Source organism: Budorcas taxicolor, chromosome 17, assembly GCF_023091745.1.
Source record: "Budorcas taxicolor isolate Tak-1 chromosome 17, Takin1.1, whole genome shotgun sequence".
NCBI classification, from domain to species: domain Eukaryota; kingdom Metazoa; phylum Chordata; class Mammalia; order Artiodactyla; family Bovidae; genus Budorcas; species Budorcas taxicolor.
The window spans coordinates 2,518,741-2,535,063 of record NC_068926.1 but is presented as its reverse complement, the minus strand read 5'-3'; the positions used below and the strand labels follow the sequence as shown (position 1 = coordinate 2,535,063).

Genomic DNA, 16,323 nt, shown 5'->3' with positions numbered 1-16,323 from the left:
GGTTTTGATCACTGGCTCCTGCACATGCTATAAATGTCCACTGATAGTTCTTCAGGCACTCTGTCTACCAGATCTAATCCTTTGAATCTATTCATCACCTCCACTGTATAATCATAAAGGATTTGATTTAGGTCATACCTGAATGGCCTAGTGCTTTTCCCTATTTTCTTCAATTTAAGCCTGAATTTTGCAGTAAGGTGCTGGTGATCTGAGCCACAGTCGGTTCCAGGTCTTATTTTTAGCCCTTTAGCCCACAAATAAAACTAACACAATATTTCTTATCATTATGAAATAAAACTTGGACTCAGTAAATATCACCCAATAAAATACATGTTGAATAATTCACTTTTAATGCATCATATGAATTATGCTACTAAAAAGCAGACGTTAAACACATCTCCTAAAATAATTCTTAAAACATCCTTTAGGAAGAGTTTAGTTCACTCAAGTCAACATTATACAACTACATGTAATACGTATGTTTCAAAATAACCAAATAACATGAAATTTTAACATAAAAAGAATTCAGAGAGGTCTCCAGTTAAATGTTACATAGCATTCTTCATTTCTGGTAGCCAATGTATCCAGGAAGCAGGATAATTGATAGTATCTTTGCTTTGCACAGAATGGAGGCATGTGGGTTTAAATATTTTTTAATAGAGCATTATTGAAAGCAGAGTCAAAATTAAATCAGGACAGTGAGTTTCTTTGTACTAGTTTACTCTTGGGAACGATTTTGAGAAATATCAATTTCTCCTATTTTGTAAAGTTCTTTTTCTCTACTGTATCTTAGCCCATGATTCAGCATTTTAAAAACTACAGTATTTCCTCACATTTTCCATGAGAATGTAGGTGCACAAACAGCTCTAATCTGAGGTTATGGAGAAGGCTGTGGAAGAGCAAGGACACATCTGAGAGTATAAAAATCAATGACATTAATAATGGCAGATTATCAAACCTGTAGAATGGTGGACAATCTACAGCTGGGAAACCTGATACCTGAGTTGTAACTCTAGACTTCTTATGGTCCTTGGTGTGAGAACAGGCAAGTGCAAGGCTTTGGAAATCAATTTCTTTAACTTAGAAACAAGAATTTGGACCAGGTTTATTAAATTATTAAAATCTCTTTCAGATGCATAGTTGTATCACTCAATGGTACCAAACTTTGGACACGTAATTAACAGCTACTGCTTTGGCAACAGTGAAAAACATCAGTTTCAATACTGTTTAAAACAGTAAATGAACTACTCACATTTTCAAAATGTGGTGCAATACAAACCACTGGAATACTGTTATCCCTGAGCAATTCTTACTTTCTCTTTATAATTTTGTTTATTTTTGGCTATGCTGGGTCTTCATTGCTCACGGACCTTTCTCGGTCAGTAGTTGCAGCGAGTGGGGCTGCTCTCTTTAGCTGTGGTGCCTGGGCTTCTCACTGCAGTGCCCTCTCCTGTTGCAGAGCACGGGTCTTAGGTTGCACAGATGTCCACAGCTGCAGTATATGGGCTCAGCCGTTGCGGCTCCAGGGCCCTGGAGCACAGGCTCATGAGTTGCTGAGCACAGGATTTGTTATTTTGAGGCATGTGGGATCTTCCTGGAATGGGGATCAAACCTGTGTCTGCTCCTCTGGCAGGCTGATTCTCTACCACTGAGCCACCAGTGAAGCCCTAGTTCTTATTTTCTTCCATTAAGAAAATTTTAACCTCTTCCTGATCTAAAATGCCATTTCATTTATGTAACACTAATTTCCTTGGTTATTATGAACTTTGATTCTGAATAAAACGGTGGCACTAGTGATAAAGAACCTGCCTGCCAATGAAGGAGACATAGAAGACTTGGATTCAACTCCCTGGGTCAGGAAGATCCCCTGGAGAAGGAAATGGCAACCCACTCCAGTATTCTTGCCTGGAGAATCCCATGGACAGAGGAGCCTGGTGGGCTACAGTCATAGGGTCGCAAAGAGTCAGACACAACTGAAGTGACTTTGCACAGTTTTCTTGGTTATTATGAAACTTCAGTTCTGAATAAAATTTTATTTTTTACTATCATTAAAATTTCTAGGGAAATTGTTCTCAGTAATGTTTTAAAATATTCATTAAATTGCTATTTACTTTGAAGTGTCAGCATTTTTCAAGTACTCAATACAGTTTACAAAAGTAGACGTTTAATCTGAAAACCTGTAGGATTTTAGTGTTTTTAATTTGAATTAATATTCCCTCATATTCCCAGGTGGTGCAGTGGTAAAGAATCCACCTGCCAAGGCAGGAGAAACAGGAGACAGCCAGTTCAGTCTCTGGGTGAGGAAGATCTCCTGGAGGAGAAGGAAATGGCAACCCACTCCAGTATTCTTGCCTGGAAAATACCACGGACAGAGGAGTCTGGCAGGCTCCTGGGGTTGCAAAGAGTTGGACACTATGGAGCATACACATATTTTAAGAAAAACTTAATAAATGTTAATGATATTGATATCTGATCATTTTAAAATAAATACAGGGAAATCATATGCCTTAAATAGATAAACATCTTCAGGAGAATATTACCAGGCTTGATTCGTCTCTTTGGACCTCAAAAAGTAAACTCGCTCAGCTCTCAGAACTCAGCTTTATTTCTGCTACAGGAGAAGAGGTTATTTCATTCTGTTAGACCATTCAATCAGTACAGCTTTCTGTAAACAGGAAATAATATTTTATTTAGCATAGTAAGATGAAAATTCTATTTGAAGGAAATGACTTGTTGGGTCTTTGAAAACACCTCAATTTCCCCTTTCATTTACCTCACAAGAATGCTATGGAATTACTATTTAGATTTCTTTTTAGAAGGTCCAAAATGCAGGTCACCTCTATATTTTCTTTTGAGTGCTACAACTAGACTGTCCAGGGAAGCCGAGATTTATTCTTGTACATCAGTCACGTGGAATGTTAACTTACCATTATCAGCCCCATCCATGTTAACCTTGTCACAAACATGAGATGGGGAAACACATGGCTCAGCATAAGAAGTAAATGAAAACAATCAACACTTACTTATTAAACCTTTCCTTATGCTTTGTTAATTAACTATGATGTGATAACAGTTCATCGCTAAGCATGATAAATAGAAGAAAATGGTCAGGATGCTGAAGAAAATATTTGATGTGAAATCTATCACACACATAGTGAAGATCTCAGCAATAAAAGTAGATGTACTTTTTTCTATTTTTCTTTACCTCCATGGAATTTGCAAATATCTTTTAAGCTCTAAATAGCTAATTCAATACAATAAATACTTAATCTATTCTGTTTTATTTACAATTTTTAATCTATAGTACTGATGTGATCTTACAGAGATATCTATGACATTTTTCCTACTTTGCACATCCACTGCAGCAAGCAGGCTAATCCTCAGAGTGTGAAACCTCCTGACTAACTGTCTCAAAGTCTAAGTTTCATAACCCACTGGGTATTCTGACATTCAGTTAATAGACATGGGCATTTGAACTAACTCCTTAAACATTATGAATTCCTTTTTTTTCATTTTTGTTTGATTTCTTAGTACTTTCATCTGCAAAATGAAGATAATAACACATATTCTGAATAGCTGTTGTAAAGACAAAAAAATAATACTTGTAAAGATCTAGCAGAGAGTATACAACAGATGCTTAATAAAGAGTAACTTTATGCTCATCTACTACTGCAGTGCTTCACTGGTTAAAGCAGCATTTCAACTCAGAGCACACACTTGGTCTGTGATAAACTAGATGACAAGTGTGAGTCCGATTAATGAGGACATGCAGAGATCAAATAAATACATTCTTTGGATATTTTCTACAAACTATCTTTTCATAATTTCTTCTAAATTTAAGTTACATGACTCTGGGTTAGCTAAGAGGACAAAAATTGTCTTTCATTTTTATGACTTTAGTCTAGAAATTAATAGTTATAATGACCCTGGACTCTTGTGAAATTTCCATAACTAATGTATACCACGATGATGAAATGGACATCTTTTGATATCAATGAAATGATAGAGTGAGATAAAATTTAGGAAGGTACATTTTAGAGGTCTACTCATTATAAAGTACCTATGATTGTCATTTTAGCAGGAACAGATAAAGTACACTCATATTAAAACATAAGGCAACATTCTTAAATAAAATTCCTCAATGATTTGAATGATTCTACTAAACTGCGGCCCCAGCTGATCAAAATTCTAAGTTGTACAGTATAAATACAACTACTTTGAGCTACAGGTTAGTTTTATAAGAAATAGTATATGTACACTTCTGGTAATCATTCATTTTAAAACCTGAATCTAGATGAATCATTCAGAAATTTAATTATTTCTATGGTTAAGGTACTAGATGATTTTCTTTTGATATTGGGGAATAAACACACTTAAATAACATGCACAGGTTAGTGCAAGTCATCATGGATCATCAGACTGTAAGAATTATCAGGACATGATAAAGGATTATATATTTCAATGGTTAAAAGTAATCTGATTATTAGCTCTTCATTTTTGGCAGTTTACCAGATGACACAGTAGTAATCTGCCTGCCAATGCAGGAGACACAAGAGATGTGGGTTTGATTCCTGGGTCAGGAAGAGCCCCTAGAGAAGGAAATGACAACCCACTCTAGTACTCTTGCCTGGAAAATCCCATGGACAGAGGAACCTGGTGGGATACAGCCCATGGGGTTGCAAAAGGTCAGTCAGATGTGACTGAGCGTGCAAAGCACACACACATCTAGAGATAAAAACACCTTCACTGCTTTCACTGATTAAACTCCAAAGAATCTTTTTCACTGTCAGCAGGAATGATCAATATTAATTAAAACAGATTCTTCTAACAATAAATAACTGAATGAATAGTTTTAAAGTTAGTTTGGCTAAAATTGTTGAGGTGATAAATAACTAAATAAGGCAAGAATAAGTTCAGTTCAGTCACTCAGTCAGAGTCTCTGACTCTTTGCCACCCCATGGACTGCAGCACGCCAGGCCTGATTGTCCATCACCAACTCCTCGAGTTTACTCAAACTCATGTCCATTGAGTAGGTGATGCCATCCAACCATCTCATCCTCTGTGGTCCCCTTCTCCTCCTGCCTTCCATTTTTCCAAGCATCTAGGTCTTTTCAAATGAGTCAGTTTTTTGCATCAGGTGGCCAAAGTATTGGAGTTTCAGCTTCAGCATCAGTCATTCCAATGAATATTCAGGACTGATTTCCTTTAGGATGGACTGGTTGGATCTCCTTGCTGTCCAAGGGACTCTCAAGAGTCTTCTCCAGTACCACTGTTCAAAAGCAATTCATTGATGCTCAGCTTTCTTTATAGTCTGACTCTCACATCCATACATGACTACTGGCCATAACTTAGACTAGACAGACCTTTGTTGACAAAGTAATGTCTCTACTTTTTAATATGCTGTCTAGGTTGGTCATAGCTTTTCTTCCAAGGAGAAAGTGTCTTTTAATTTCATGGCTGCAGTCACCATCTGCAGTGATTTTGGAGCCCCCCAAAATAAAGTCTGCCACTGTTTCCATCGTTTCCCCATCTGTTTGCCATGAAGTGATGGGGCCAGATGCCATGATCTTAGTTTTCAGAATTATCAAAACATTTTTGAGAACACAATTCTACTTGGAGGGCTCCATGGAGGAAGTGTCTCATTTTCAAGAAAGGGATGGCGTTTCTTTTGTTTTCGTTCAATTCTTTCCTTCCTTTCTTTTTTTTCCTAAAGAGAAAACAAAAAAACTATAAATTTATATACAAATATGACCATTATTTTAAAATCAAGTTGCTTGCTGAAGAACAAAATAATCATTATAAGGTATTTAAATGTCATTTGTTAGCTTTGTTAAGTCGTATCTGATTCTTTTCAACCCCATGAACTGCAGCATGCCAGGTTTCCCTGTCCTTCAGTATCTTCTGGAGTTTGCTCAAACTCACGTCCATTGAGTTGGTAATGCTATCTAACCATCTCATCCCCTGCTGCCCTCTTCTTTCCTTGCCCTCAATCTCTCCCAGCATCAGGGTCTTTTCCAATGAACTGGCTCTTTGAATCAGGTAGTCAAAGTACTGGAGCTTCAGCTTCAACATTAATTCTTCTAATAAATATTCAGGGATGATTTCCTTTAGGATTTGATCTTCTTGCTGTTCAAAGGACTCTGAAGAGTCTTCTCCAGCACAATTTGAAAGCATCTATTGCTCAGTGCTCAGTCTTTTTATGGTCCAACTCTCACATCCATACATGACTACTGGAAAAATTATAGCTTTGACTATGTGGACCTTGGTTGGCAAAATGATGTCTCTGTTTTTTTAATATGCTGTCTAGGTTTGCCATGGATTTTCTTCCAAGGAGCAAGCATCTTTTAATTTCATGATTGTAGTTACTATTCAGTGACTTTGAAGCCCATGAAAACAAAATCTGGCACTGGTTCCACTTTCTCCCCATCTATTTGCCATGAAGTGATGGGACCACATGCCATGATTTTAGTTTTTTGAATGTTGAGTTTTAAGCCAGCCTTTTCACTCTCCTCTTTCACTCTCATCAAGAGACTCTTTAGTTCCTCTTTGCTTTCTGCCATTAGAGTGGTATCATCTGTATATCTAAGGTTGTTGATGTTTCTCCCAGTAATCTTGATCCCAGCTTGTGAGTCATCCAGCCTGGCATTTCACATGATATCCTCTGCATAGAAATACAGTAAGTGGGTGACAATATATAACCTTGATGTACTCCATTCCCAATTTTGAGTCCATTGTTCCATGTCTGGTTCTAACTGTTGCTTCTTGATCTACATACAGATTTCTCAGGAGACAGGGAAAGGTGGTCTGGTATTCCCATCCCTTGAAGAATTTTCCACAGTTTGTAGCAATCCACACAGTCAAAGGATTTAGCAGAGTCAATGAAACAGAAGTAGATGTTTTTCCCAGTTCAGTTCAGTTGAGTTGCTCATTCATGTCCGGCTTTTTGCAACCCCATGCCAGGCTTCCCTCTCCATCACCAACTTCTGGACCTTGCTCAAATTCATGTCCATCCAGTCAGTGATACCATCCAACCATCTCATCCTCTGTCATCCCCTTCTCCTCCTGCTTTCCATCTTTCTCAGAGTGAAGGTCGTTTCCAATGAGTCAGTCCTTCACATCAGGTGGCCAAAGTACTGGAGCTTCAGCTTAAGCATCTGTCTTTCCAATGAATATTCAGGACTGATTTCCTTTAGGACTGACTGATTTGATTTCCTTGCAGTCCAAGGGACTCTCAAGAGTTTTCTCCAACACAGTTCAAAAGCATTAATTTTTTGGCTCTTGGCTTTTTTATAGTCCAACTCACATCCATAAATGACTACTGGAAAAACCATAGCTTTGACGAGATAGACCTTTATCAGCAAAATAATGTCTCTGCTTTTAAATATGCTGTCTATATTGGTCATAACTTTTCTTCCAAGGAACAAGCATCTTTTAATTTCATGGCTGCAGTCACCATCTGCAGTGATTTTGGAGACCAAGAAAATAAAGTTTCTCACTGTTTCCATTGTTTCCTCATGTACTTGCCATGAAATACATTTGCCATTGTATTTTTTGAATGTTGAGTTTTAAGCCAACTTTTGCACTCTCCTCTTTCACTTTCATCAGTATGCTCTTTTTTCTTCATTTTCTGCCATAAGGGTGGTATAATCTGCATATCATGTATTTCTGGAAATCCGTTAATTGGTTAGAAAGCAATAGCAGCCAGGGAATGTTGCTGATTTATAAGTATACTATCAACAGGCATTAGCACACCACTTAATTTTTTAAAATATTAAAAGTGATAATATTTTTAAAGAATTATGTAAAATATGAAGAAAAAGACCTGTAATTCCATAATTCAAAGAGAATAATTGTCAGAAGTTAGTGATGACTTTCAGAGAACAGGGTCTCAGAAATAAATTACTAGATGCAAAGGTTGAGTATGTGATGGCAGCAGAAGATACTTCAGTGTTTATAGATATTTGAATATTGAGGCTCATATTTCTTTGCTTATTATTGAGCTTGAGCATCTTTTCATTTGTTTAGTCTTCTTGTGATTTTTTTTTGCGCAATTATTTGCTCACCTAATTGCATGGGTATCAATGTTTAAAATTTTTAGCAATTTGCATATTTTCGTGTAATTCATATTATCCTTGTAGCATTTTATCCACATTATTTTTAGTCCTTAATTAAAAAAAAAAAAATTTCAACCATAGACAACTAAATTGTTTAAATAGTTAAAACCTGTACACTCACTAGCTGCCTTTTGAAATAAAACACGATTAATACTTGTACAGCCCTTGCATCCATTCTCTCACTGCACTTGTTCTTTCTCTACCCTCCAGACCTAACCATTACTCTGAATGCCGTGCTTATAGTTGCAGCACATCTCTTAATACCTTTGTCATGCATGCATTCATCCCAAATGACAAGTTTTTGGCAGATTTTTAAAATTTATGCAAAAAGGTGTTATTTTGGACTCTCAAGAGTCTTCTCCAGCAACACAATTTGAAAGCATTAATTTTAAATCAATGCTAAATGGCACCATGCTATATATTCTCTGGCAACTGTCTTCTTTATCATTATATCTCTAAGATACATCTATATAGAGTCATAGTTCTAATTCAGTGAGGCACAGAATCCTAGTATATAAACATATCACAATTTACAACACACCTATTTTGGTCTTGAAGACATGATGTTTTAATGTTTTCTTCCCACACAAAGACAATGCTGCTGTAAATGTCTGATTCCTTGCGCTTACAAGTCAAGAATCTCCATATACATGCCTAGGAATGAAACTGCCAGTTTGTAGGCTATGAATATGTACAACTTTGCTGGATGACAACGATTTATTTTCCAAAGTTGTAGTAAATTATCGTCCAACAACCTATCAATCAGTTCAGTCAATTCAGTTGCTCATTCGTGTCCAACTCTTTGCAGCCCCATGAATCACAGCACACCAGGCTTCTCTGTCCATCAGCAACACCAGGAGCCCACCCAAACTGATGTCCATTGAGTTGGTGATGCCGTCTAACCATCTCATCATCAGGCATCCCCTTCTCCTCCTGCCTTCAATCTTTCCCAACATCAGGGTCTTTTCAAAGGAGTCAGCTCTGTGCATCCGGTGGCTAAAACAGTGGAGTTTTAGCTTCAACATCAGTCCTTTCAATGAACACCCAGGACTGATTTCTTTTAGGATGAACTGGTTGGATCTCCTTGCAGTCCAAGGGACTCGCAAGAGTCTTCTCCAACACGACAGTTCAAAAGCACCAAATTTTCAGTGTTCAGGTTTCTTTATAGTCCAACTCTCACAACCATACATGACTACTGGAAAAACCATAGCCTTGACTAGATGGACCTTTGTGGACAAAGTAATGTCTCCACTTTTTAATATGCTGTTTGGGTTGGTCATAACTTTCCTTCCAAGGAGTAAGTGTCTTTTAATTTCATAGCTGCAATCACCATCTGCAGTGATTTTGGAGCCCCCCAAAATAAAGTCAGACATTGCTTCCACTGTTTCCCTATCTATATGCCATGAAGTGATGGGACTGGATGCCATGATCTTAGTTTTCTGAATATTGAGCTTTAAAGCCAACTTTTTCACTCTCCTCTTTCACTTTCATCAAGAGGCTTTTTAGTTCCTCTTCACTTTCTACTATAAGTGTGGTGTCATCTGCATATCTGAGGTTATTGATATTTCTCCTGGCAGTCTTGATTCCAGCTTGTGCTTCTTCCAGTCCAGGGTTTCTCATGATGTACTCTGCATAGAAGTTAAATAAGCAGGGTGACAATATACAGCCTTGACGTAATCCTTTTCCTATTTGGAACCAGTCTGTTGTTCCATGTCCAGTTCTAACTGTTGATTCCTGACCTGCATACAGGTTTCTCAAGAGGCAGGTCAAGTGGTCTGGTATTCCCATCTCTTTCAAAATTTTCCATAGTTTATTGTGATCCACAGTCAAAGGCTTTGGCATAGTCAATAAAGCAGAAATGGATGTTTCTCTGGAACTCTCTTGTTTTTTTGATGATCCAGCAAATGTTGGCAATTTGATTTCTGGTTCTTCTGCCTTTTCTGAAACCAGCTTGAACATCTGGAAGTTCATGATTCACGTATTGCTGAAGTCTGCCTTGGAGAATTTTGAGTATTATTTTACTAGCCTGTGAGATGAGTGCAATTGTGCAGTAGTTTGAGTATTCTTTGGCCTTGCCTTCCTTTGGGATTGAAATGAAAACTGATCTTTTTCCAGTCTTGTGGCCACTGCTGAGTTGGCCAAACTTTCTGACATATTGAGTGCACCACTTTCACAGCATCATCTTTTAAGATCTGAAATAGCTTGCCAGGAGCCAGCACAGGAGATCCCACCCATGGCAAAGGTCATGAGGAAGAGACCTGATGGGCAAAGGCGAGATGAGGCCTCAATGGACCCCCCTGGACCTTCCAGAGCATCTACCCCAAAACCAGAATCTGTCTGTCTTACTATTTTATGACTTTCACCAACTCCTCTGACATTAGCAGGGGGCTATCCCTGACCACCTTTCTCTGGAAAAAGTTAACGTAGAGCTCCAGTTAATAGTCTCCTGTATATAAAAGGAGTGTCTCAGCTCACACCCCTCTGATGGCTCTCTAACTTGCCTGACAGGTTTCCCCGGACTTTTACAACTACACATATGATTATTTACAGCCTCCCAACCATGAGAGGCACAAGAAGCTTAAAACATCTTAAAGATATAGAGCCTTTTAAAGAGCTAAGAATTATATTGGTGAAGGGTTTCATTGTTGAGTTAATGACTGCTGCCAGGCCTCCATATCCTTTATCTTTTAGGCACCTGGGAGGATATTAATCAAAGTAATTGGGATGCAGAAATAGGAATATAGTAGTTTTGACGTTAGCAATACTAGATTTTTGAGTTAATGAATTTTCTCTTTGTTATAAATCACTGTACTCTTCTTTCTTTGTTATAAATCATTGTATCCTTGCTATGTAAGAATGTAACTTTATTTAGTGCTTTCTAAGAGTGGCACCAGACTTTGGAAAGAATGACACTTTTAGGGCAAATAAGTTTTCTGGTTGATGGACCCTTATCAGAAAAGGGTCATAAAATGCTAATAGGCCTCCTGACCAGAAGATGATGTAAACCACCTAAGACCTGTGTATACAGATAGGTATGCAGAGAGAAAGCCTGGTCTCGATAAAGGTCAGGGCTGCTGACCCTGCACAACTTTGTATTTTCCATTATTCTCTATGTAGAGCTTAAGGTATATCAGCTCCCTGGAAAAATAAAGTTTTGGCCCTCGCCTCATCATTGCTTGGCTCCCCTGTGTCAATTCTCTCTTTCTCTCTCTCTTACTCTCTTTTTCAGGCTGATCCCCTGGAGCACAGGGGCTCACTGTGTGCACTTCTCTGCCCGGGCTTCTAAGACCCACGTAAGAAGGAGCCCAAGGGGGGTCACCCTCCGCTATTCAAGCGGGCGCCTGTGGCCCACGTGAACTGTGTAAGTCCCTTGTCTTGGGACTTTATTGGCTTTCTGTGTAAACCAAGGAATATCAGCCTCTTTCTCTCCTCTATTTTCTTAACTGCAAAATTCTTTCCTTATCTCTCTCTGTATCTCTAAATAAATAGATAAATCTCAGTTGCCAACGCCGTCCACACTTCAGATACCCCGGGATCCAACTGGGGCTGGTCCCCGGTAATAGCTCAACTGGAATTCCATCACCTCCAATAGCTTTGTTCATAGTGATGCTTCCTAAGGCCCACTTGACTTCACATTCCAGGATGTCTGGCTCTAGGTGAGTGATCACATCATCGTGATTATCCTGGTTGTGAAGATCTTTTTTGTACAGTTCTTCTGTGTATTCTTGCCACCTCTTTTTAATATCTTCTGCTTCTGTTAGGTGCAGACCATTTCTGTCCTTTATCGAGCCCATCTTTGCACGAAATGTTCCCTTGGTATCTCTAATTTTCTTGAAGAGATCTCTAGTCTTTCCTGTTCTATTGTTTTCCTCTATTTCTTTGCATTGATTGCTGAGGAAGTCTTTCTTACCTCTCCTTGCTATTCTTTGGAACTCTGCATTCAGATGCTTATCTTTCCTTTTCTCCTTTGCTTTTCGCTTCTCTTTTTTTCACAGCTATTTGTAAGGCCTCCTCAGACAGCCATTTTGCTTTTTGCATTTCTTTTTCTTGGGGATAGTCTTGATCCCTGTCTCCTGTAGTGTCAAGAACCTCCATCCATAGTTCATCAGGCACTGTTTCTATCAGATCTATTCCCTTAAATCTATTTCTCACTTCCACTGTATAATCATAAGGGATTTGATTTAGGTTATATTTGAGTGGTCTAATGGTTTTCCCCACTTTCTTACAATTTAAGTCTGAATTTGGAGTTCATGATCTGAGCCATAGTCAGCTCCCGACCATAGCTTTTTTTTTTTTGCTGACTGTATAGAGCTTCTCCATCTTTGGCTGCAAAGAATATAATCAATCTGATTTTGGTGTTGATCATCTGATTTCCATGTGTAGTCTTCTCTTCAGTTATTGGAAGAGGGTGTTTGCTATGACCAGTGCGTTCTTTTGGCAAACCCTATTAGCTTTTGCCCTGTTGCATTCTGTAATCCAAGGCCAAATTTGCCTGTTACTCCAGGTGTTTCTTGACTTCCTACTTTTGCATTCCAGTCCCCTTATAGTGAAAAGGACATCTTTTTTGGGTGTTAGTTCTAAAAGGTTTTGTAGGTCTTCATAGAACCATTCAACTTCAGCTTCTTCAGTGTTACTGGTCGGGGCATAGACTTGGATTACCATGATACTGAACAGTTTGACTTGGAAATGAACAGAGATCATTCTGTCATTTTTGAGATTGCATCCAAGAACTGCATTTCAGACTCTTTTGTTGACTATGATGACTACTCCGTTTTTTCTCAGGGATTCTTGCCCACAGTAGTAGATATAATGGTCATCTGAGTAAAATTCACCCATTCCAGTCCATTTTAGTTTGCTGATTCCCAGAATGTCGACATTCACTCTTGCCATCTCCTGTTTGACCACTTCCAATTTGCCTTGAATCATGGACCTAACATTCCAGTTTCCTATGCAATATTGCTCTTTACAGCATTGGACCTTGCTTCTATCACCAGTCACACCCACAACTGGGTGTTGTTTTTACATTGGCTCCATCCCTTCATTCTTTCTGAGAGATATTTCTCCACTGATCTCCAGTAGCATATTGGGCACCTACTGACATGGGGAATTCATCTTTCAGTGTCCTTTCCTTTTGCCTTTTCATACTGTTCATAGGGTTCTCAAGGCAAGAATAGTAAAGTGGCTTGCCATTCCCTTCTCCAGTGGACCACATTCTGTCAGACCTCTCCACCATGACCCATCCATCTTGGGTGGCCCCACACGGCATGGCTTAGTTTCACTGAGTTAGACAAGTTGTGGTTGGTGTGATCAGATTGGCTAGTTGTCTGTGATTGTGGTTTCAGTCCGTCCGCCCTCTGATGCCCTCTCTCAGCACCTACCATCTTACTTGGGTTTCTCTTACGTTGGACACGGGGTATCTCTTCATGGCTGCTCCTGCAAAGCACAGCCGCTGCCCCTGACCTATACTTACTTTTTACTTTGTATTATTATGTATTCTATTGTTTGGAATTTTACTGTTGTTGTTTAGTCAGTAAGTCGTGTCCAACTCCTTGCAAACCTCATGGACTGTAGCCTGCCATGCTTGATTTCTCAGGCAAGAATAAAGGAGTGTTTTGCTATTTCCTTCTCCAGGGGATCTTCTCGACCCAGAGATTGAACCTGCATTCTCTGAATTGTTGGCAGATTCTTTACCGCTGAGCCACTGAGGAAGCCAGCTTAATGCTTAAGTCTTTTGAAGTACATATTACAATAAAGAATTGTTTGAAGTGACTTTATGTCCAAATATCATGAATAATCCCAACTGTTACTGCCTCACATCCATTAATTTGTGTTACTTTATTATATAGTACATCCTTACAGGTAACAGGTTCTGAGGAGTCCATGGTCTACTATTCTTCTGTTGCTGCTGTTGTTCAGTTGCTCAGTCCTGTCTGACTCGTTGCGACCCCATGGACTGCAGCACGCCAGGCTTCCCTGTCCTTCACCATCTCCTAGAATTTGCTCAACCTCATGTCCATTGAGTTGGTGATGCCATCCAACCATTTTATCCTCTGTCATCCCCTTCTCCTCCTGCCTTCAATTTTCCAGCATCAGGGTCTTTTCCAATGAGTCAGCTCTTTGCATCAGCTGGCCAAAGTACTGGAGCTTCAGCTTCAGCATCAGTCCTTCTAAAGAAATTTCAGGATTGATTTCCTTTAGGATTGACTGGTTGCATCTCCTGACAGACTAAGGGACTCTCTAGAGTCTCCACGAAAACCACAGTTCAAAAGCATCAATTCTTCACCACTCAGTCTTCTTTGTTGTCCAACTCTCACATTTGTACATGTACATTTGGAAAAAACATACCTTTGACTATATGGATCTTTGTTGGAAAAATGGTGTTTCTCCTTTTTAATATGCTCTCTAGGTTTGTCATAGCTTTTCTTTCAAGGAGAAACCATCTTTTAATTTCTAGGCTACAGTATGCTCTTTCATTCTGTTAAGCACCAAGACTTTACCATGGTCAAGTAGTATACAAGAAGCCATGCATGAAGTATTATAAAATCGAAACCAATAAATTACTGTCCCTGTCCCTTAGGGAACTTTCAAAATAGATGGTTAATAAACAAGTATGTAAACAACAGATAATTCCAAATTGTGTGAAATTTTATGAAACATATAAGTAAGCTGTTGTGATTGATAAAAAAATAAAAGGAAGTTCTTACTTTCAAAGAAAAATGGATTCAGGCATTCACTTTCAGTGAGATGTGATGGGTAAGAGGAGACACTGGTGACATGCACTGAGCAGAGGCGTCTGAGTGAGACTCTGGGTGAATAGAGTGCCAGTGTGAACACAGCCTGGCAGGGGTGGGAGAGGGTCCCCAATGAGAATGACATGGTGAATGTGTAAGATGTTCTATCTACTGTGGCAGGTCATTGTAATATTTAGAACACAAGTTAAAAAAAAAAGAAACAGCTGTCAACAGGTGATTTGGAGAAGGAAGACAGAGAGTTCAGAGGTAAACAGGGGACCAGGGCAACAGAGGAGACAGCTATAAGTGGAAGGAGAAATCAAGTATGCAGAATGCCCAGAGGTCTAGGATATGGGGCAGAAAAGAATACATCCTATAGGTTAAATGGTCTGGCTAAATCATAACTCTCAAAATGGAGTTCTGGGAAAGGGTTAAGATTGGAGTTTCTTAAGGATGGAGAGAATATGAAGAACTAAGGAAGTATAAACAAACTTTCCAGAAGTTTAGCTATAAAAAAAGAGTAGTGAAATATGCAATTGTAGCTGGAGAGAAATGAAGAATTAAAAAAAGTTTACTTTTATTTAAGATTACATATACTGACTTGATGGGAATAATCCAGGAAGGTAGAAGAATGCGGATTCATAGGTGAGTGAAATGGTAAGTCCCTATTTCATTGTGTGATTGGTATAATCCTGTTTCATATTCTGAAAATTTTATCTTCCATAGCCTCACATTTTTATTATATCAGGTGAATTTTAGAACCATTTAGTTTCCCTGCTATACTCTCTTCAAAGAAATGACTGCATATCTGAGAATTAATATAAAATCCAAACAGTGATATAGGAATAGCTGAAATGTTAATAGCATTTGGTATTTTCATCCTGCAGCCTTGACTGTCTGTTTCTTTAAGTCTATGCTAAAACTAAAAAGTGGTTTCTTTGCATTCCAAAGAGCAATGGTATCAGGGAACCCTTTGAAAATCTCTGCTGAATGGCTTGGGAGGAGTGGCATTTTGGTAAATTATTAGTTGTCTATGTGATCTTCATTTTCTGAATGTCGAGCTTTAAGCCAACTTTTTCACTCTCCTCTTTCACTTTCATCAAGAGGCTTTTTAGCTCCTCTTCACTTTCTGCCATAAGGGTGGTGTCATCTGCATATCTGAGGTGATTGATATTTCTCCCGGCAATCTTGATTCCAGCTTGTGTTTCTTCCAGTCCAGCATTTCTCATGATGTACTCTGCATAGAAGTTAAATAAGCAGGGTGACAATATACAGCCTTGACGTAGTCCTTTTCCTATTTGGAACCAGTCTGTTGTTCCATGTCCAGTTCGAACTATTGCTTCCTGACCTGCATACAGGTTTCTCAAGAGAGAGGTCAGGTGGTCTGGTATTCCCATCTCTTTCAGAATTTTCCACAGTTCATTGTGATCCACACAGTCAAAGGCTTTGGCATAGTCAATAAAGCAGAAATAGATGTT

At 38.8% G+C, this 16,323-nt stretch overlaps 1 protein-coding gene across 1 annotated transcript in view; it reads right to left on the bottom strand.

Annotated features, from left to right (window-relative positions):
* Positions 1 to 5,584: 5,584 nt before the first annotated feature.
* MAP9 (microtubule associated protein 9) overlaps positions 5,585 to 16,323 on the bottom strand; it is a 44,449-nt gene continuing 33,710 nt past the window's right edge. The window contains exon 14 of the mRNA XM_052655033.1: positions 5,585 to 5,707. Coding sequence (XP_052510993.1) covers positions 5,585 to 5,707 — 123 coding nt within the window. The remainder of the gene's footprint in view (positions 5,708 to 16,323) is intronic.